Here is a 20,904-nt window from a genome sequence, read left to right on the forward strand (position 1 = left end):
TTGTTTTGAACAATATGCAAGTTGTATTACATGAATGGCTATTTTATATGTGAAATTATGACTGAAACCTATATAGGTTCACACTGTCAGGAAGTTTGTCCTTAGTTTTAGGTTGCTTCTCTCTTTGTTGAGTTTCCATCCATTGCTTCTTGTTTTGCCTTCTGGTGCTTTGGAAAATACTCCCCACCCCTTCTTTCTAGCAGCCCCTTAAAACACTGTTGCCTATCACACTCTTGAGCAAAGCATGTGAGCCATTTCCTCCTTTCAGTGGTCCATGAAAGTGCATCTACAGTATAGCAGAGGTCTCTAACCTTGGCCACTTTAAGACTTTAAGACAGCAAAGCTGGCTGAGGAATTCTGGGAGTTGAAGTGGCCAAGTTTGGAGACCTCTGATCTATAGTATGTAGATAATAAAGTTGCAAAAAGGTGAACAACCTTTTTGCAGAACTATAGATACATTGAGGCTGGGTGTGACAAGGAATGGCTGGGAGGGGAGGGGCCAGGCGAGGTACCCCTTGACATGAGAGACATTGAGTTGGCCCCGCCTACCCAGTCATATGACCATCAAGCCACACCCATTGTCACATGATCATCAACCCATGCCCACAAAATAAGCCACGCCCACAGAACTGGTGGCAAAAAAATTTAGAACCCACCCCTGGGCACTACTACATCCTAAATCTCTTTTCAAATTCATTTATTTTCAGTTCTTATTAAGTCTTATCATAAGATGGTTAAGATTTTGTGGTTGAGATGATGCGAATTTATATCTACCTAATATATAAAGTAATAAATGCAAGCTTAATTGAAAAACCACAATGAATGTTTTATGGATATTGCTGAGTTTATTTAATGTTGTGCAAAATTAGACTCACAACATTCAAGACTTGAAGACCAGGTCCTGTTCAAGAAAATTTGCAATCCTCTTCAAAGCCATCTCTAAAAGCAATATCCAACGCAATTGAACAGTGATTTATGTTCTGTGTAGTAATAGACTTCCCGACCATTTAAGGGCTGCAGAGGACGGAAATTGTTCTGCATTGGTCTGTTCTCTTGAATAGTAGTAAAATATAGTGAGGTTGTCATTATGTTCACCTGGAAGAAGGGAGGGAGAAAAACCAATGGCAGAGAGGAGAGGAGAGGAGAGGAGAGGAGAGGAGAGGAGAGGAGAGGAGAGGAGAGGAGATAGCAAAAAGTGAAAAGTTACTTCATCCATTCAGAACTCAGATGTTTAATATCTTAAATAAGGATACCTGACTTTCAGCCCAGAGCACGTTCTATTTCCTCAAATAACAACCGGTCAATTTCCTGCCATTTCAGGCAAGAAACGTGGAAACAAGGTAGTCCTCAACTTACAACCAAAACTAAAAGCAGAATTTATGTTGCTAAGCAAGGCAGCTGTTAAGTGAACTTTGCCTGATTTTTATGAACTTTGCCTGATTTTTATGAACTTTTTTTTTGACATAGTTGTTCAGTGAATCTTGCTTCCCTTGCATTTGCTTTGCATGACCCTGGGACACTGTAATGGTCATAAATGCGAGTCAGTTGCCAAGGGTCTGAATTTTGATGACATGACCCTGGGGATGCTGCAATGGCCGTAAGTGTGAAAAACAGTCGTATCAGTAAGTCACTTTTTGCAGTGATGTTTTAACTTTGAATAAATAACTAAATGAATTGTTGTAAGTTGAGGAACTACCTGTGTATTCTAAAAATAATATCTTGGGGCTTAAATGCACAATGTGATTGCATCTCAGCTGGCTTAAACATACAGGTAGTCCTCGATTTACAACAATTCATTTAGTGACCATTCAAAGTTAATTTATGACCGTTTTTCACCCTTATGACCGTTGCATCGCAGCTTCCCCATGGCTGCATGATCAGATTCACTTAACAACCATGTTACTAATTTAACAACTGCAACAATTCGCTTAACAACTGTGGCTAGAAAGGTCATAAAATGGGGCAAAACTTATTTTAAAAATGTCTCACTTAATGACATCCATTTGGGGCTCAATTATGGTCATAAATCAAGGATCCCTGTACATAAACCTGCAGGTGGCCCTCAATTTATGTTCACAATTGGGGCTGGAATTCTGGTCATAAGTCATTGCAGACATAATTCAAAGCACCTATGTGACTGGACTTATTTTTTTGGGGGGGGTCCTTTTTTACAATGCTGATTAAGCAAATGACTGTGGTCGTTAAGCAAACCCATTTTCCTGAGTGGGCAGGTTTTGCCATTAACTGGCAAAAACATCACAAATCATGGGTCATGTGACTACGGGATCCTGCCACCAATCCTAAATGTGAGCATTTGACAAGCCCTTGAAATGCAGTCACGTGACTTTGAGGGGGGTGGGAGCGTGGTTGTTTTGCAACATTTTACGATGCTCGGAAGTGCTTTATAAGCCATAAAGCATTTTTCAGAGGCCATCATAACTTTGGCCATCATAATGGCTCAAACTCTGTGGCTGGGCCTCTGTGGCTCAGACTGCTAATGCAGTCTGTTATTAACAGCAGCTGCCTGCAATTACTACAGGTTCTAGTCCCACCAGGCCCAAGGTTGACTCAGCCTTCCATCCTTTATAAGGAAGGTAAAGTGAGGACCCAGATTGTTGGGGGCCATAAGCTGACTTTGTATATAAATATACAAATAGGATGAAGACTATTGCTAACATAGTGTAAGCCGCCCTGAGTCTTCGGAGAAGGGCGGGATATAAATGCAAATAAAAAATAATAATAATAACCTGTCATGAGTTGAAGGCTACCTGTACCTCCTTCAATGCTTCCCTGCATCCCCCCCACACACACACTTCCATCAGCCTCTTGTTGCTGCATCTTATCTGCCTCTTGATAGGGCCAGCTCTATCAACACACGATCAAAATTTGGCCTCTTTGCAACTGACTCGTATTTATGACGGTTGCAGTGTCCGTGTGTCATGTGATCATCACCTTTTGCAACCTTCTAACAAGCAAAGTCAATGGAGAAACCAGATTCTCTTAACAACCCTGTTACTAACTTAACAACTGCTGTGATTCACTTAACAAATGTGGCAAGAAAAGTCGTAAAATGGGGCAAAAGTCGAATGCCTCACTTAGCAACATAAATTTGGGGCTCAGTTGTGGTCATAAAGTTGTGGACTACCTGTAGCAACTGTGTCCTAATCCATAGTGGTTTTGTGACCTTCTCAGGAATCTGAGCATTAAACTGACTCTAATAAGAGCCAGTCCAGGGGTGCTATTCAGCAGGTTCTGGAGAACTAGTAGCGGAAATTTTGAGTAGTTTGGAGAACCGGCAAATACCACCTCTGGCAGGCCCCAGAGTGGGGTGGGAATGGAGATTTTGCAATATCCTTCCCCCAGGAGTGGGGAGGGAATGGGGATTTTGCAGTATCCTTCCCCTGACACACCCACCAAGCTGCGCCCACCAACCCACGCCCACAGAGCCGGTAGTAAAAAAAATTTGAATTTCACCACTGGGCCAATCTATTTTCAGAGAGCCTTAGAATCCCTTCCTGAAAACTGAAATAAATCAGATTTTATCCACTCACCACTCTGGAAGAAATGTAAAGGGGGTATGGAAAGATAATCCAGGTCACAGCCTCGGCACAGGGTGGTGAAGTGAGAGAGCCTTGATACTTGTAATATTGGCTTACATCTGCTCTGCTCAATAAACTACCCGCGGAGAATTTCCCGTTCACATCATAAGAGTTACCTGTAAAACCAGAAAAAGAGACAGCTATAACATCATCTCATTTTTATTTTAGGGAAGTGGTGGTGGGAGTGACTCTAAGACTCACCTTGCTCTGGGACGTTCTTAAGAAGCTTGGCTAGAGTGTCCCATGGAGTGACTTGGTAATTCCCTTTGTTTCTCTGTGGGAAATTGAAAGAAAACGATCTATGTCCTCCTGTGCATATACTAATAAACTGTATGTACACCATAGTTGGTGGGGTGCAGGAAATACAAATGGTCTTCAGTTTACGACCACAATTGAGCCCAAAATTTATGTTGTTAAGTGAATCAAACTGTTAAGTGGTTTTTGCCCCATTTTGCGACCTTTCTTGCCTCAGTTGTTCAGTGAGTCACTGCAGTTGATAAATTAGTGATGCAATTGTAAAGTGAATTTGTCTTCCCCACAGACTTTGCTGGTCAGAAGATCGCAACAGGGGATCAGGTGACCCTGGGACACAGCAATGGTCCTAAATATGAACCAGTCGCCAAACCTTTGTATTTTAATCACATGATCATGGGGATGCGGGAAAGGTCATAACTGAAACGCATTCATAAGTCACTTTTTTCGGTGCTGTTGTAATTTTCAATAGTCACTAAAGAAACTGTTGTAAGTTGAGGACTACCTGTAATGGCTTATCTTGCCAAATAGTCTCTAAAGTAGAGATGCTACCTTACAGAAAACACCGCATGAATATGCTTGGGGCAAAAGTGGGTTACAGTTGCATTTATGTCAATAACTAGTCTCTGACTTACAATCATTCATTTACTGACCAATCAATCAATCAGGATAGAGCTGGAGGGGACCTTGGAGGTCTTCTAGTCCAACCTCCTCCTCAAGCAGGAGACCCTATACACTATACATCCTATATACTGACAATGGCACTGAAAAAACTGACTTATGACTAATTTGCACATTTACAACCATCGCAGCATACCTATGGTCATGTGATCAAAATTCAGCACTTGGCAACTGGCATGTATTTAGGGTCATGTGATCGCCATCTGCAAGCTTCCCAGCTGGATTCTGACAAGCAAAGTCCAAGGGGGAAGCAGATTTGTTTAATGACCGTGTGATTCCTTTAACTGCAGTAATTTGCTCAACAACCATAAACTGAGGTATGACTCAATAACTGCCTTGCTTAGCGGTAGAAATTTGGGGGGGGCTATTATGGTTGTAAGTTGAAGACAACCTGTAATGTGAGAATGATGTTAGGGAATAGAAGAGAGAGCCCAAGATTGGACAAGAGTCATGTCAAAGATATCTCAACCCTTGGAAGGGCGGAAGGCCTAGGAAGCTTTTCAAAAAAGACCCTCCCTAGTTTTCCAGAGAGTAAAAGGGGAGGAGGGGAGCCATACGTTCAGCCTTACAAGATTCCATTAATGTAACCTTACAAGAGGTTGTACTCATAGCTGTGCTTCTTGTTTGGACTACCTCGCAGGGGTGACCCACGTATTATAATTGTCAGTGTGTGTCCAAATTAACTAAGACAATCCTTTCTATTAGTAGGGAAAGTGATATGAGAACAACTAAAGCTGGTATCCTGGTCTTTATGTTCTTTACCTCACCCAAACCGGTTCTATGAAAGCTTTAAAGTCATGATGGGCACCAGAGACAGTAACTACGAGCCCATACAAATTAACAGAGAAAATTATGTGGAATTCTCTCTGAAAGTATCAAATTCCCATTCCATTTAGACGCCGTCACTTAGGCAGCTTAAAGAACAGACAGATTTTTAGAAACTTTAGAATAACAGAGTTGGAAGGGACTTTGGAGGTCTTCTAATCCAACCCCCTGCTCAGGCAGGAAACCCTATAATATCATTTCAAGCAGATGGTTGTCCAATCTCTTCTTAAAAACTTCCAGTGTTGGAGTCACTGGAATTTCTGGAGGCAAGTTGTTCCACTTATTAATTGTTCTGTCAGGATTTTTCTCCTTAGTTCTAAGTTGCTTCTTTCCTTGATTAGTTTCCACCCATTGTTCTTGTTCTACCCTCAGGTGCTTTGGAGAATAGTTTGACTCCCTCTTCTTTGTGGCAACCCCTGAGATATTGGAACACTGCTATCATGTCACCCCTAGTCTTTTTCTTCATTACACTAGGCATGCCCAGTTCCTGTAACCGTTCTACATATATTTTAGCTTTCAGTCTCCTAATCATTTTTGTTGTTCTTCTCTCCACTTTCTGGAATCTCAACATCTTTTTTATATCATAGCGACCAAATATGGATGCAGTATTCCAACTGTGGCCTTACCAAAGTGGTATTAACACTTCATGTTATCTTGATTCTATCCTTCTGTTAATGCAGCCTAGAAGTGTGTTGGATTTTTTGGCATCTGCAGCACACTGCCGGCTCATATTTAAGTGATTGTCCACTAGGACTCCAAGATCCCTCCCACAGTTACTACTATTGAGCCAAGTGCCAGCTATACTATACTTGTGCATTTACTTTTTCTTGCCTAAATGCAGAACCTTATTTTTTGCACCACTGAATTTCATTTTGTTAGATAGTGCCCAATGTTCAAGTCTGTCAAGATCCTTCTGTATCTTAAGCCTGTCTTTCGGAGTGTTGGCTATTCCTGCCAACTTGGTGTCCTCTGCAAATTTGATGAGTTTCTCATCTATCCCCTCATCTAAAACATTGATGAAGATATTGATGAAGAATCAAAACACAAAATACAAGCTAGATGGACATGACCTTGTAGATGACCCTCACTCTGTCAAGGACCTTGGAGTACTCATATCTAATGATCTAAGTGCCAAAGCCCACTGTAACAACATCGCCGAAAAGGCATTAAGAGTTGTAAACCTAATCTTGCATAGCTTCTTCTCCAGTAAGATTACACTACTAACCAGAGCATACAAAACATTTGCTAGACCAATTCTCGAATATAGCTCGCCTATCTGGAACCCATACCACATTTCAGACATCAATACAATTGAACGTGTCCAGAAATATTTTACAAGAAGAGTTCTCCACTCCTCTACTTGTAACAAAATACCTTTTGCCACCAGACTTAAAATCCTGGGTTTAGAAAACTTAGAACTCCGCTGCCTCCGACAGGACCTGTGTTTAACTCATAGAATCATCTATTGCAATGTCTTTCCTATTGAAGACTACTTCAACTTCAGTCACAACAATACAAGAGCAAACAATAGATTTAAACTTAATATTAACTGCTCCAATCTTGATTGCAGAAAATATGACTTCAGTAACAGAGTTGTTAATGCCTGGAATGCAGTACCAGACTCTGGTCTCATCCCCAAATCCCCAAAACTTTAACCTAAGACTGTCTACTGTTGACCTCACCCCATTCCTAAGAGGTCTGTAAGGGGCCTGCATAAGAGCACCAACGTGCCTTCCATCCCTGTCCTAATGTTCCCTTTAGTTGTATTCATTTTATGTATTCAATTCATGCTTATACTTATATACATTATTTAATATGTATTCGACAAAATAAATAAATAATAAAAATAATAATAATATTAATCTTGAACCAATCCAGTCTTGGACTGGATTTTCTCCTGGCCAACCATTCGCGCTCCTCACCTGTATGAAGAATGACAGGACGACAATTCCATCAGACTGCTTCGATGCCTCTTCTATAGTCATGTTGTTTTTAGTATGAACCAAGTGCATCTGGTGCAAGAATGGAGAACAAGCATGAGCACCAATATTTTAAATAGAGTGTAACTATACAGGTAGTCCTCGACTTAACAACCATTTGCTTAGTGACTATTTGAAGTTACAGTGGCACTGACAAAAATGACTTGTGACCGTTTGTCACACTTATGACCATGGTGGTTTCCCCATGGTCCCAGTCCGAGGCTTGGCAACTGGCTCATATTTATGACGGTTGCAGTGTGCCATGGTCACATGATTACATTCTTCTGGCAACCAAAATAAATGGGGAAGCCAGATTCACTTAACAGCTGTGGTACTGACTCAACAACTGCAGTGATTCAATTAACAGCTGTGGTAAGAAAGCTCATAAAATGGGGTAAAAGTCACTTAACAACTGTCTCACTCAGCCGTGGAAATTTTGGGCTCATTTGTAGTCATAAGTCAAGCACTGTCTGTATAATACAGCTTTTCTCAACCCTGGCAATTATAAGATGTGTGGACTTCAATTCCCAGAATTCCCCAGCCAGTGATTCCTTCCTTCCTCCACATACATGTGCAGAATCTATAAAGCTCAATGATTGGCTACTTGTAGTTCCCATTTGTTCTCTTAAGATAACTCTAATCACAACAGTGGTTGTATTCCCTTTTTAAGAAGTAACCTATTCTGAAAGGACTTTGCACCTCCCATTACTGATTTTGACATCCTTCCCCTGAGGACTATCAGCAACATATATAAAAGCTTAGGAAAAAAGCTGCCTAAATACAAATGCAAAAAGTTAAAGATTCTGGTTGCAGAAGAGTAAAGTGATTTTAGCTGGTCAAATAATCAGCACTATAGTTAGTCCCAAAGGTGCCTTTGTAAGAGGCAACTGGACTTCCTTTGTCTTTCCTTGAAGATGTTTTGCTTCTCATCAAAAAAACCTTCTTCAGTACTGACTGAATGGTGAGGAATGGAAGAGTTCATAGTCCTTGAAGTCATCTGGCCATTACTACTCTTTCTGGGAATTGTTGAGGCCACTTCCCCACCATTCAGACAGAACTGAAGAAGCTTCTTAGATGAAAAGCAAAATGTCTTCAAAGAAAAACAAAGAAAGTCCAGTTTTCAACCCCCAAAACGATGCCTCTTAGAAAAGCACTTTTAGGACAACCATGGCCTGGATGACTGAGAAACTCCATAGAATGGCAGGTAGTCCTTGACTTACAACCATTTGCTTTGTGACCATTCAAAGTTACAAAGTCACAGAAAACTGTAACTTACAACTGGTCTTTACACCTACAGTCACCATCCACACGGTCATCTGATCAAAATTTGGGCACTAGGCAACCTGCATGTATTTACAACAGTTGGAGCATCCTGGAGTCACTTGTGACCTTCCAAGTTGACAAGCAAAGTCAACAGAGGAAGCGGGATTCACTTAAAGACCGAAAAATTCACTTTACTGCAGTGAATCACTTAACAACTGTGTCAGAAAAGGTCATTATATCAGGCAAGATCCATATCAGGCAAGATCCATCTCCTTGTGAGCCGACATAAATCCTGGTCTCAAATTGTGGTTGTAAGTTGAGATCTACCTGTATTCTCCTACCATCAGACCAAACATTCATCTCTTAGTAATTCCATTTTTGCTGACACCCTGAACTGATTACCTCCATTGCATAGCGTTCGCCATTGATTGTGTGCTCTGCGCCATTGCTATTTTGGGTGCCCCAATGGAAGTGGAACTGCCACAGATAATATATTCCTGAAAAGCCAGGACCAGAGATCGTTGCTTTGGGCTTAAAATCTACTTGAACTGCAACAGAGCAAAAAACAAAATTAAGAGCAATGGTGGGTCTTTGGCTAAGGAGCAAACGGGCATTATTCCAACAGATGTTAATTCGTAAATCAAATTAAACATTTAGGAAGGTAGGTGTCACGCAATCCCAGAAAATCCTACTCTCAAAATTGTAAAGATGATAGTACATTTTAGGAGAAGCTCTCCTCTTCTATAATATTATACAGTATCAACAGTAGAGAGCTCCACATTTCTGAGTTCTATAACCTCCCAGGACTTAAAATAGATACCTAACATTAAAACTACCATTAAAAAAGGCACAACTAAAAACTAAAAATGTTCTTCCTGCATCAACTCAGAAAGCTCAGATTGCCCAAGGATCTGCTGATACAGTTCTACAGAGGAATTACTGTCGTTTGTACACAGAAACCTTGCTTAATGCATTTACTAAGAACTGGCAATTTATCCAGTTTTTCTGTCTAAACATCTTCATCTTGGGTTCCTTAAATGAAGGACTCTTTTAACAGATAAATGTCCATCTGTTTGCTATTTTCCATGTATGACAGTTCCACTTCTGTTTAGTTGACTCTGAGAGTTCACCTGCAATCTGAAGAAGATAAGATATGGCAGGAAAAGAAATGGTATTTAATAATGTTGTGACTATAGACCACTGTGACTATGTGTCTCCTTGTTCAGCTTCTTCTAACCCAACTTTCATTTTTATGTTGGGATAAAAAAAGACAAGTTGATCTAGTAGTTAAGTTGCCAGGTAGAAAACAGGAGATTGTGATTTCTAGTTTGGCCTTAGCCCTGAAAGCCAGCTGGGTGTCCTTGGACCAGACACTCAGTCTCTGCCCAACCTACCTCACACGATTGTTGCTGTGGGTAAATAGGAGGAAGATAGTGTGTTGGATATGTTTCCAACCTTGAGTTAGTTGTATAAATAATAAAGGTGGGATATGAATGAATAAATGAATGAATGAATGAATGAATGAATTTTAACTCTCAAACTTAGCTGTGTACATCACAGGAGGTTCATGATTTAAATCTTGTTAGGAGCCCTTTTTGCAACTCCTGAATTTGTAATAAATAACAAGCAGGTTCGAACTGGTAGAGAATTGCAACCTGATACCCACATCAACACCTAGATTCACAAGCATCTTCCATTACACACACCCAATTAATTGGAATGCCCCAGTTCATAAACCCAGCAACACAGGAGAAATAAAAATATGTCATTCACAAGTCTCAACATCTCTCTCTCTCTCTAGCCCTTCTTGTCACATGTTAGCATCTGCTAACATGACTGCAAGAAATGGAATCCAAATCATGCAGATGAAGAGGTGGAACTATGCAAGATAGGATTCATCCAGAAGTGGATTTCAGCAGGTTCTGACCAGTTCTGGAGAATCGGTAGCAGAAATTTTGAGTAGTTCAGAGAACAGGTAAATACCACCTCTGACTGGCCCCGCCCCCATTTATTCTCTGCCTCCTGAGTCCCAGCTGATTGGGAGGAAATGGGAATTTTGCAGTATCCTTCCCCTGGAGTGGGGAGAGAATGGAATGGGAATATTTTACAGAACCGTTGGTATCAAAAGTATTGTTCCAAGTGAACTTCTTATACATTTAGCAATAGATGGTCATCAATGAATACGTACGGTGATGCCCTGTATTCTTCACTGTCTTGGCGATATTAACGTTTTCATAGTTAGTGAAATGTATAAGTTCGAAAATAGGTTTGTATTTGACTGTCTTGGTGTTGATGTTGATGGGAGATTGTTTCTTGCCACTGCAGGAGCCAATAGACCCCCAGGTGTTAGGTCCTAGCAGAAAAAAAGTAAGGAGATCATTATATTCAGCATAATTTATATATATATATATATATATATATATATATATATGTAGGTCTTTGGTTGTTCGGGTTTTCTCCCATGTAAAATTAGAAGTGTCTTGGCATATATATATATGTTTTCTGAGGTTTTCGCGGGTGTTTGTATGTAGGTCTTTGGTTATTCGGGTTTTCTCCCACGTAAAATTGGAAGTGTCTTGGCGACGTTTCGACGAAGTCTCATTCGTCATCTTCAGGCTTCAGCTTCGTGCTTCTGGGAGCAATGTGTGGTTGCAGCTGTTTCTTCCTTTTTAACTGCTAGTGGGGGTTTGAACTGATTGGGTGGGAGCTTGGCTGTGCTCTGATTGGATGGGGGGTTTTTGTGCTCTGATTGGCTGGGGGTGTGTCCTGTTTGGGTGGGGGCTTGGTTGTGCTCAGATTAGTCTGAGTTGCAGGGGGATTTGAGCTGGTGAGCTGCACTGCTGCTGTTTGGCTTCGTGGTCGTGGTCGTGGTCGTGCTACTTCTTCATAGTGGGTGTCAGTCTGCTGCATGTATGGATTGGAGGGGTTTGAAATGGCTAATGTTGCAGCTGCGGTCTGGCTTCTGGTCCTTGGTCGTGCTTCATGATCAGTGTGGGTTTGGGTCTGCTTTCTGGGTGGATGTGTGGTGGTGACATCCTGTGTGGACCTCGTGAGTGTGGGTCTGGTGTCATTCCTCGTGTTAAGGACTCGTTTGTCAATAAGGGCGGGTTTCCAAATGGCTGGTAGGCGGGAGGTATCATCTCGTTTGTTCATGCTGTGTGGTATGAGATAGAAAAATGCCCACACAGCATGAACAAACGAGATGATACCTCCTGCCTACCAGCCATTTGGAAACCCGCCCTTATTGACAAACGAGTCCTTAACACGAGGAATGATAGATAAATAAATAGATAGATAGATAGATAGATAGATAGATAGATAGATAGATAGATAGATATAGAGATATTTGTGGTGTGTTGAAGCTTCACAAGTATAGTTAGTCCTTGATTTACGACCACAATTGAGTCTACAATTTCTGCTGCTAAGACACTTTTTAAGTCAGTTTTGCCCCATTTTGTGACCTTTCTTGCCATATATATAAATGAGCGGAAAAGAGAAACATGTAGAAGTTCTTCCTCAGGTTTCAGCATACTTTAACCGCCAGATTGCTAAGGGTACATGTGATGTGATTGCATCATTTGGAATTCATAGAGGTTTTCAACACTTAGACGATGTGTGAGGGTGGATGTGTTCATTCCTTTAAACTCATTATTACTTTCCCTTTGCAAGTTAATGTTTCTTAATATCTATGGTTTTAATTACCACTATCTCTATACCATTAGGGGTATAAGGTATGCCACTGTAATGCTAGCCTTTAACAAAAACTGAGATGTACACTTCTTCAAAGTGTCATCAGTTGAGGAAGTAAAAGCAGTACATTAATTATAATAACAGCCAATGTTAAACTTAAGGTGATCACTGATTCCATTAAAAACCCCTAGATCAGGGACATCCAACCTTGGCAACTTTAAGACCTGTGGACTTCAACTCCCAGAATTCCCTACCCAGCATGGCTGCCTGGGGAATTCTGGGAATTGAAGTCCACAAGTCTTAAAAGTTGCCAAGGTCAGATACCTGTACCCTAAATGGATTGCTGAATTTGATTGAATTTGTCAGTCTCATTGATTCTCCTACAACGAGAATTGTGGTTGCTCCAAAAGAAGTTTTCTGGAGTCAGAGAAAAAAATCCACAGCTTACCACATTTTGGGTCATCATAACACCAGTGACCTGCAAGAAAGAAAAAGAAAAGGAAAATCAAATGGCTTTTTAAGGAAACATTGAAAGCAACAAATGCCAAAAGCATTGGTAAGGTATTTCTTGAGTTCAGCAGCATTTGCAGGAATATAAAAAGAAAAAAATCAAGATGACAACCCAGCCAGGCAATCAAAGCCCCGACCCTTTTTATGTATGGGTATCATGTGTATAGTTATGGCCACCATCTTGACCTTTCTAAAGACACTCCTGCTTTCATTCAAGACCTAAACCAACTTTTAGATCGAAAAGCCTAGCAGAAATTATGGATGTATAATTATAAAATGACATTGTCTACAGCATATAAAGAGAATTTGTATAAGATGTTTTACAGGTGGCATTTACCTCTGACAAGAATTGCCAGAATGTTCAAGGATAAATCTGAAAAATGTTGGAAGTGTCATCAGATACCTGGATCATATTACCATATGTGGTGGACATGCGTTGAAGCAAAAAGATATTGAACTAAAATACACACGTGGTTGGAGAAAATGATTAAAAAACACATAGATTTTAAGCCAGAAGTCTTTCTGTTGGGAATTATTCCCGAGATATATACTAGAGATGTAAAATATTTGATTGTGAATATTATTTCAGCAGCCAGGATTGCTAAAAATTGGAAAAATGAGAAATTACCTTTGCAGGACGAAATAATTAGGAAGATGATGCAGAGATGAGTAAATTGACATTTGAAATTAGAGATCAAGAAGATAAGCAATATTATAAAATATGGGATTTATTTTACCACTGGTTAGAAGGAAAGATATGTTAGAAAAGATAATATAAGACATATGTATGAAAGAGATGTTTATTTTGAGATTGCACAAGAAGATATGTAAACACCCCTTCAGCACATTGTAATTGTTCGATGAGAATGTTTTTTTTTTGTTTTGAAAAATAAAAACTTTTTAAAAAAAACACCTAAACCAACTTTTTGTTTAATTCTCTTCCTCACCAACTTTCTCAACCTGTCACATATAAGAACTGAAGATGCTGAGAAAACTCCTTTCCCCAAGATAAAATATAGGTGTTTAAAATGAAATTTTCCTCAAAGAACCATTGTCCTCATTTAGATTTTAACTTCACAGATTCCCATAAAAAGAGGGAATTCAACAATGCTACCCATTTCTAACCACAGGATAATTTGAAGGACTGACTCCTTCGAAGTACAGGTAGTCCTTGACTTACAACCATTTGTTTAGTGACCAAAGTTACAATGGCACTTAAAAAGTGACTAATGACCGTTTTTCACACTTAACGATTGTTGCAGGATCCCCATGGTAAGGTGATTAAACTTCAAATACTTGGCAACCAGCATGTATTTATGACGGTTGCAGGGTGGCGAGGTCATGCGATCACCTTTTGCAACCGTCTGACAAGCAGAGTCCACAGGGAAGATAGATTCACTTTACAATGGTGTTACTAACTTAACAACTGTGGTGATCACTTAACAACTGTTGCAAGAAAGGTTGCAAAATAGGGCAAAATTCACAAGAGCTGTCTTGCTTAACAACAGAAATTTGGGGTTCAGTTGTGGTCGTAAGTCGAGGACTACCTGTAGTATAGCTTTGGTAATTGTAGGCTCTTAATTTACAACTAGGAGCAACTGAAGCCAAATTTCTCTCCATTGCAGATGACGGAATCCAGATAATTTTCTAAAACTGGCCATTAAGGAGGTCGTCCCCCACTGGAAATTGAAATTGCAAATCTACGTTCTAGGAAGATCACATGGTAGAAAATTTACTACCGATACTTACTATCACAAGTAACGCAGAAATTTTCCAGGATCAGGAAGATTAGGATGCATGCTGATAATTTCAAAGAAAAACCAGCACTTCCCATTGTACCTGCATAGAGGAAGCACGTCGTTAATAGATTACAGAGCCAGTCGTTTTCTCCCACATGTAGTTTGTGCAGCCTTAAATAGGGAGTTGGACTAGAAGATCTCTGAGGTCCCTTCCAGCCCTAAGATTTTATGTTCTATATTCTAAATTAAAAAAAGCTCTGGGCAGGTTACTAAACCAGGTCAACTGAGAAGGCTGGCCTTCTGGGATCTAGCAATTCATGAGTTTCTCCCTACTACTTACCTGCCCAAACAATAACTTGCATGGTAACTATGCTAAACATTAATTAAGTAATTCCATTTCAAAGGAGGTAGACTTTTTTCAACACGTCACTCTCTCAACAGCTCCAATTCCAATTTGCCTAAAGGTTAAAATCCAACAAACGTGGTCCTCGACTTACGACCACAACACAGCCCCAAATTTCCATTGTTAAGCAAGACGGTTGTTTAAGTGAGTTTTGCCCAATTTTGCGACCTTCCGTGCCACCGCTGTTAAGTGAATCACTGCAGTTGTTAAGCTAGTAACCTGATTATTAAGTGAATCAGCTAGTAACCATGTTACTAGTTTAATGACTGCAGTAGTTCACTTAACAACGGTGACAAGAAAGGTTGCAAAACAACAGTCTTGCTTAGCAACAGAATTGGGCTCAGTTGTGGGCTCAGTTGTGGTGGGCTCAGTTGTGGTCATAAGTCGAGGACTACCTATGTTGGAGTTTAACCTGTAGGCAAATTGGCTTCTGCTTGTCAAAATAGGTGAGCACATGACCCCGAGACACTGTGACCGTCATAAATATGAGTCAGTGGCCAAGTGTCTGAATTTTGATCACATGACCATGGGGATGCTGCAACGGTCATAAATGTGAAAAATTGTCATGTCACTTTTGCTAAAATTCACCTCTGGGAACTTGGGGGTATTCTGGGAGGCCAATCCACCTGCCAATCAGATTTTTTTTTTCTTATTTTCCTCCCCAAAATTAAAGGTGTGTCTTATACTCCGAAAAATACGGTATATATATATATATATTATTATTATATAACTTGTTGGCAGGACAGAGCTGAGCATAGTGAATCCCTAAGTTAAAGGAAACTGCCGAAACTGCATTTGGCAAGTGGAAAGAGTGCATGATGCCACCTAAGAGCTGAGTTGGCAAGCCTGCTGCCAGTATTCATAATAAATCTCGATGGGTGGGGAAGAGAAGGTGTGAATGCCTGCAGAAACATGGCCCTTTTTTAAGCCGTCTATGGGGGCCCTTTAAATAGGCCTTTCTGCAGGCATTGGGGGTGGGGGGGAAGGCTTGGTTTATGGGAGCTTTTATATATGACAAGGGATGCGGTGGTTCAGTGGCTAAGACACTGAGCTTGCCAATCGAAAGGTTGGCAATCCAGCAGGTTGAATCCATAACAGGTTGAGCTCCCATTACCTGTCTCAGCTTCTGCCAACCTAGCAGCTTGAAAGCACATAAAAAATGCAAGTAGAAAAATAGGGACCACCTTTGGTGGGAAGGTGGTAACAGCGTTCCGTGCGTCTTTGGCGTTGAATCATGCCGGCCACATGACCACGGAGACGTCTTCAGACAGCGCTGGCTCTTCGGCTTTGAAACGGAGATGAGCACCGCCCCCTAGAGCCGGGAACGACTAGCACATATGCACGAGGGGAACCTTTATCTTTACCTTATATATGACAGTATAGTAAAACTGCAGGACACTGACATTTTGAGAGCTCCTTTCAAATGGAAAGATGTAGACTAGGGGGCCACAAATGCTGGGCTGTGGCCTACTACCAAGCTGTGGCCTGTTCAAACCCGGACTGTGGGAGAAATGGGCAAGCGCACACACATGAAGCTGTACTCCTGTGAGCAGTAAGCACGTGCATGTGTGCAAATCTCCACTCGTGCAAGCAGAGGGTGCTTGCGTTCGTGCAGGAAGCTCCATTCACGGGAATGGAGTTTCGCGTGCAAGCACAAGTGACCTGCCACTCGTGCCCGAAGCTCCATTTGCATGAGTGCAGGGCACATGCATGCCGCTAGCACAAATGGAGCTGTGTGCGTGCTCTGGCCACTCACACAAATGCAGCCCAGCTGCCAAGCTGGGAAGATTGGGGACCGCTGTTCTAGACCGCCGTTTGCATAGCTTACACCTAATTCTGAAACTGCTCGTGGCTCAGTAGTAAAGCTTATCGTGCACAGAAGCAGCCTTACCCAATGGAGATTGGGAAACCTCCAAAGGCTGCTGATGTGATAAGAAGCTTGGAAGATACCGTAGGCTCCCCAGATCAACCTCCTGCACCAGGGCACTTCTACGTATCGGTTGACTGATTATAGATGTGATTTATAATCTGGCTTTCATACCAGAGATCAACGTTGTGGCAGTGATGCTCCTTCCACCTGTTTTCCTACGTAACCACAACCTGGAATATAGGTTGGATTAAAAGGGAGAGACTGGCATCGTGTCAATCTCTGACCTTCTAAGACTGAAAAGGAACTACAATTTGCATCTCCCTATTCCTAACTAAACCAGCCACCTTCACCACTACGCTACCTTGGGTTCTAGCAAGCCTAGCCCAAAATCATGTAGAGAGCTGTGAAGGCTGAGAATAAACTCAAACCTGCTTTCTCTTTCCTAATCCCACATCTGAAGAACATTACACATCTGCTTCCGAAAATCAGCAGGAATCAGCCCTCCTACGATTCCCAACCCATCTTGCAACAAGGACGTTCCAAGAAGTCCTTGAAAGCAAAGCAGGTTCCTGGCTGGAGACCAAGGAGAAGCCAGTAATTTTGAGTGACTTCACATCAAGGTCGAAAAACGCCTGGCTTCCCTTGGATTCAAACTCTACCACTGGTAGGATTTCTCCCTGTTGCTTACCTGCTCCGCTTGGCTCTTTCCGGAGTTGTAGTCTTGGAAAATTGCTTCTTTTCGGGAGTGTCTTTCGGTCTGTGGAAACACGGCTTTTATTATAGGCTTGCTCCTCCCAGGGAGAAGGAAGCAGTGGGTAGGCAGGAAAATTGGACACACCTTCAGACAAGAGGCATTGGACCATCCACCCAGGGACGTGCCTATTGGTATTTTTTGTTTGCCTATCTTTTTCATACTGGGAGAAACTCGTCTGCATAGCCAACTAATTAAGTCGACCGATAGATCATCGGGCTTTGTGATTGGAAGGCCAGCGTCCTGATCTTGAATCACGTTTAATTATGTAACAGAATGACAGTTGGAAGGGACTATGGAGGGCTTCCAGTCAAACCCCCTGCTCAACTGCTCGGTCGTCATCCATCTAAGGACCCTAATGCAGGTGTTCCTCAACTTACAACAGTTCATTTAGTGACTGTTCGAAGTTACGAAGGCACTGAAAAAAAAGTGGCCTAGGGGCATTTTTCACACTTATGACCATTGAAGCATTCCCATAGTCACAGGATTTATATTTGTATGCTTGACGCCTTGGGTTCATATTTATGATGGTTGTAGTGTCCCAGGGTCACCTGATGCCCTTCTATGACCTTCAGACAAGCGAAGTCAATGGGGATTTGCTTAACCACCATTGTTACTAATTTAACAACTGCACTGATTCACTTAAACATGGCAAGGCAAGATGTAAAATGAGGCAAAACTCGCTTAACAAATTTCTCACCTACACACATAAATTCTGGGTTCAGTTGTGGTTGTAAGTCGAGGACTACATGTACAGAAGTGAGGTCAGTAGGGAATGCTGGAAGCTGTAGAGGGTTTCTGACTGGACACTTTCAGTAGAGATAATCCTCGATTTATGACCACAATTGAATTTATGACCACAATTAAGTGAGACAGTGTTAAGTGAGTTTTGCCCTATTTTATGACTTGTCTTATCACGTTTGTTAAGTGAATCAATGCAGTTGTTAAATTAGTAACTATGGTGGCTAAGTGAATCTGACTTCTTCATTGATTTTGCTTGTCAAAAGTTTGGAAAAAGTGATCACATGACCCAGGGCAAGGGTCTCCAAGCTTGGCAACTTTAAGCCTGGTAGACTTCAAAGCTGGCTAGGGGATTCTGGGAGTTGAAGTCCACTAGGCTTAAAGTTGCCAAGGTTGGAGATCCCTGACCCATGGCATTGCAACTGTCACAAATATGAATCAGTTGCCAAGCGTCTTAATTTTGATCACATAACTTTGGAGAATGCTGACAGCAGCATTGTCCGAAAATGTTACTATGGTCATGTGGACAGCATGGCTATACGAGGCGTACAAAATACTGTTATCTTCCCACCAAAGATATCTATTTATCTACTCATATTTGCATGCTTTTGAAATGCAAGGGTAGGTAGAGCTGGAGCAAGGAATGGGAGCTCACCCCATCAAGCAACACTCGGGTCTCAAACCCAGACTGTCAGCTTTCCAGCTGACAAGCTCAGTGGCTTTGATTGCTGAGCCATCGTGCTCCCTCTTTACCTTGATACTCAGGAATTTGGCATTGGTGATCAATGGAGGAGGTTATTAGGCAACTTGAAGATGATTGGACTTCAACTCCCAGAATTCCCCAGCCAACCTGAGGTTAAGAGGTTACGGAAGGCAGAAGGGTGGACAAATAAGCTAATCAGATTTGCAGGGGAGCTTTGAGGGACAAAATCCAAAAATCTTCTTATTGTAGAGGACTTAAAACCAGTCTCTTGGCAATTGTTCAAAGTTATAATGGACCTTGAAAAAGGAACTTAGGACCCGGATTTGAAGTTCTGATATTTGCCACTTTCCCCCTTTGGGGTCACATGACTGCATTTTTGGCTCTCACAACTGGCCTGCATTTATGGCTATTTGCAGTGCCCCGTGGTTATGTGGCAACAATTTAGTTTTCCTAGAAATCAAAGAAATCAAAGTTTACCAAAAAATTTCCAAAATGATCATGGGGTTCAGTTAATGACTATGGTGTTTGCTTAATGACCATAGTGTTCATTTTAAAACTGCCATGTTCACTTAACAACTGTCACAAAAAAGGTCATAACATCAGGCAGTCAGATGGTGGATGACCTGCTTTTTAAACATCAGGACTTATAAATGAAATACCAAACTCAGTTACAGTCATAATTTGAGGATTATCTATACTTAATAAGAGTGCAGTCCAGGGAAATTTGACCAGCCAAAAGTTGGTTATAATACAACTATAATATTTTGGTTTAATTCCTTTCCTATCAGTTCAACCTTCTGTTCATTAAGGACCTAATTTGGGATTTTCTGGATTCAGTGGTGGTTTGCTACTGGTTCGCCCTGCTTCGGGAGGCTCTGCCCACCTGCCTGGACATCATCAAATACGCTCTGCGCATGCGCAGAAGTGGTGCACGTGCAACCGAAGCACTAGGAAAGGTAAGTGAAATCCACCACTTTCTGGATTCCCCAGAAATTGAAAGAGCTTCAGTAAATTCCAGGATGGAATTTCTTCTTCCCTTGCTTTTTTTGAGCATTTGAGAATCAGCAGAAATTCTAACATTGTTCACTTAAATTAAGAACGGAACACCAAAACCTCAGGGCATCAGCTACAAAGCATATTTACTACTGTTCTTTAATTTCTTGGAGTTTATAAGAAGAAACCTGCAATTCCTGTCTTTCTTTCTCACACAAAAAAATCATGGATGGGACAGTAGCTCTATTCTGATATGAAATGCTGGTGAAGTGCTTGGCAAACAGCCAAACTTATGAGCCATGATAATTTTGGGGGATTGGTTTTTTCTCGCCTGGACTACTGCAATGCTCTCTACATGGGGCTCCCCTTGAGGTGCACGCGGAGACTACAGTTGGTTCAGAATGCGGCCGCGTGGGTGATAGAGGGAGCCACTCGTGGCTCCCATATAACTCCGATCCTGCGCAGGCTGCACTGGCTACCTGTGGTTTTCCGAGTGCACTTCAAGGTGTTGGTTACCAGCTTTAAAGCGCTCCATGGCATAGGACCAGGATATCTTCGGGACCGCCTTCTATTACCACATGCCTCCCACCGGCCGGTACGCTCCCATAGAGAGGGTCTTCTCAGAGTGCCGTCAGCCAAACAGTGTAAGCTGGCGACCCCCAGGGGGAGAGCCTTCTCTGTGGGTGCATCTACCCTCTGGAACGAGCTTCCCCCAGGACTTCGACAACTTCCTGACCTCCGGACCTTTCGCTGCGAGCTGAAGACATATCTATTCTTTCGAGCAGGACTGGCTTAAATAGAGTTTTTAAATATGGATTTTATTGGGGTTTATTTTTTATATTTTGTATGGTATTTTAAATTTAGGCTATTTTGAATAAGTTTTTTAAAATGTGTTTTATTGTAAT

General features: G+C 41.5%; 1 protein-coding gene across 5 annotated transcripts in view; it reads right to left on the reverse strand.

Moving 5' to 3' along the window:
• Positions 1–825: 825 nt before the first annotated feature.
• Positions 826–20,904, reverse strand: part of LOC131197082 (putative carbonic anhydrase 3) — a 68,980-nt gene continuing 48,901 nt past the window's right edge. For 2 of the 5 annotated variants that reach the window (XM_058180711.1, XM_058180715.1), the window contains 9 exons: positions 17,500–17,568; positions 14,549–14,638; positions 12,738–12,767; positions 10,788–10,952; positions 9,002–9,147; positions 7,280–7,369; positions 3,801–3,873; positions 3,552–3,715; positions 826–1,095 (listed from right to left, as the gene is read on the reverse strand). In XM_058180711.1, coding sequence (XP_058036694.1) covers positions 940–1,095; positions 3,552–3,715; positions 3,801–3,873; positions 7,280–7,369; positions 9,002–9,147; positions 10,788–10,952; positions 12,738–12,767; positions 14,549–14,638; positions 17,500–17,568 — 983 coding nt within the window. In that variant the 3' untranslated portion in view covers positions 826–939. Of the gene's footprint in view, positions 1,096–3,551; positions 3,716–3,800; positions 3,874–7,279; positions 7,370–9,001; positions 9,148–10,787; positions 10,953–12,737; positions 12,768–14,548; positions 14,639–16,125; positions 16,276–17,499; positions 17,569–17,649; positions 17,690–20,904 lie in introns of those variants that run through there. The other 3 variants (XM_058180712.1, XM_058180716.1, XM_058180713.1) reach the window with 3 other exon arrangements.

The sequence above is a fragment of the Ahaetulla prasina genome, chromosome 4 (genome assembly GCF_028640845.1).
Source record: "Ahaetulla prasina isolate Xishuangbanna chromosome 4, ASM2864084v1, whole genome shotgun sequence".
Lineage (NCBI taxonomy): Eukaryota > Metazoa > Chordata > Lepidosauria > Squamata > Colubridae > Ahaetulla > Ahaetulla prasina.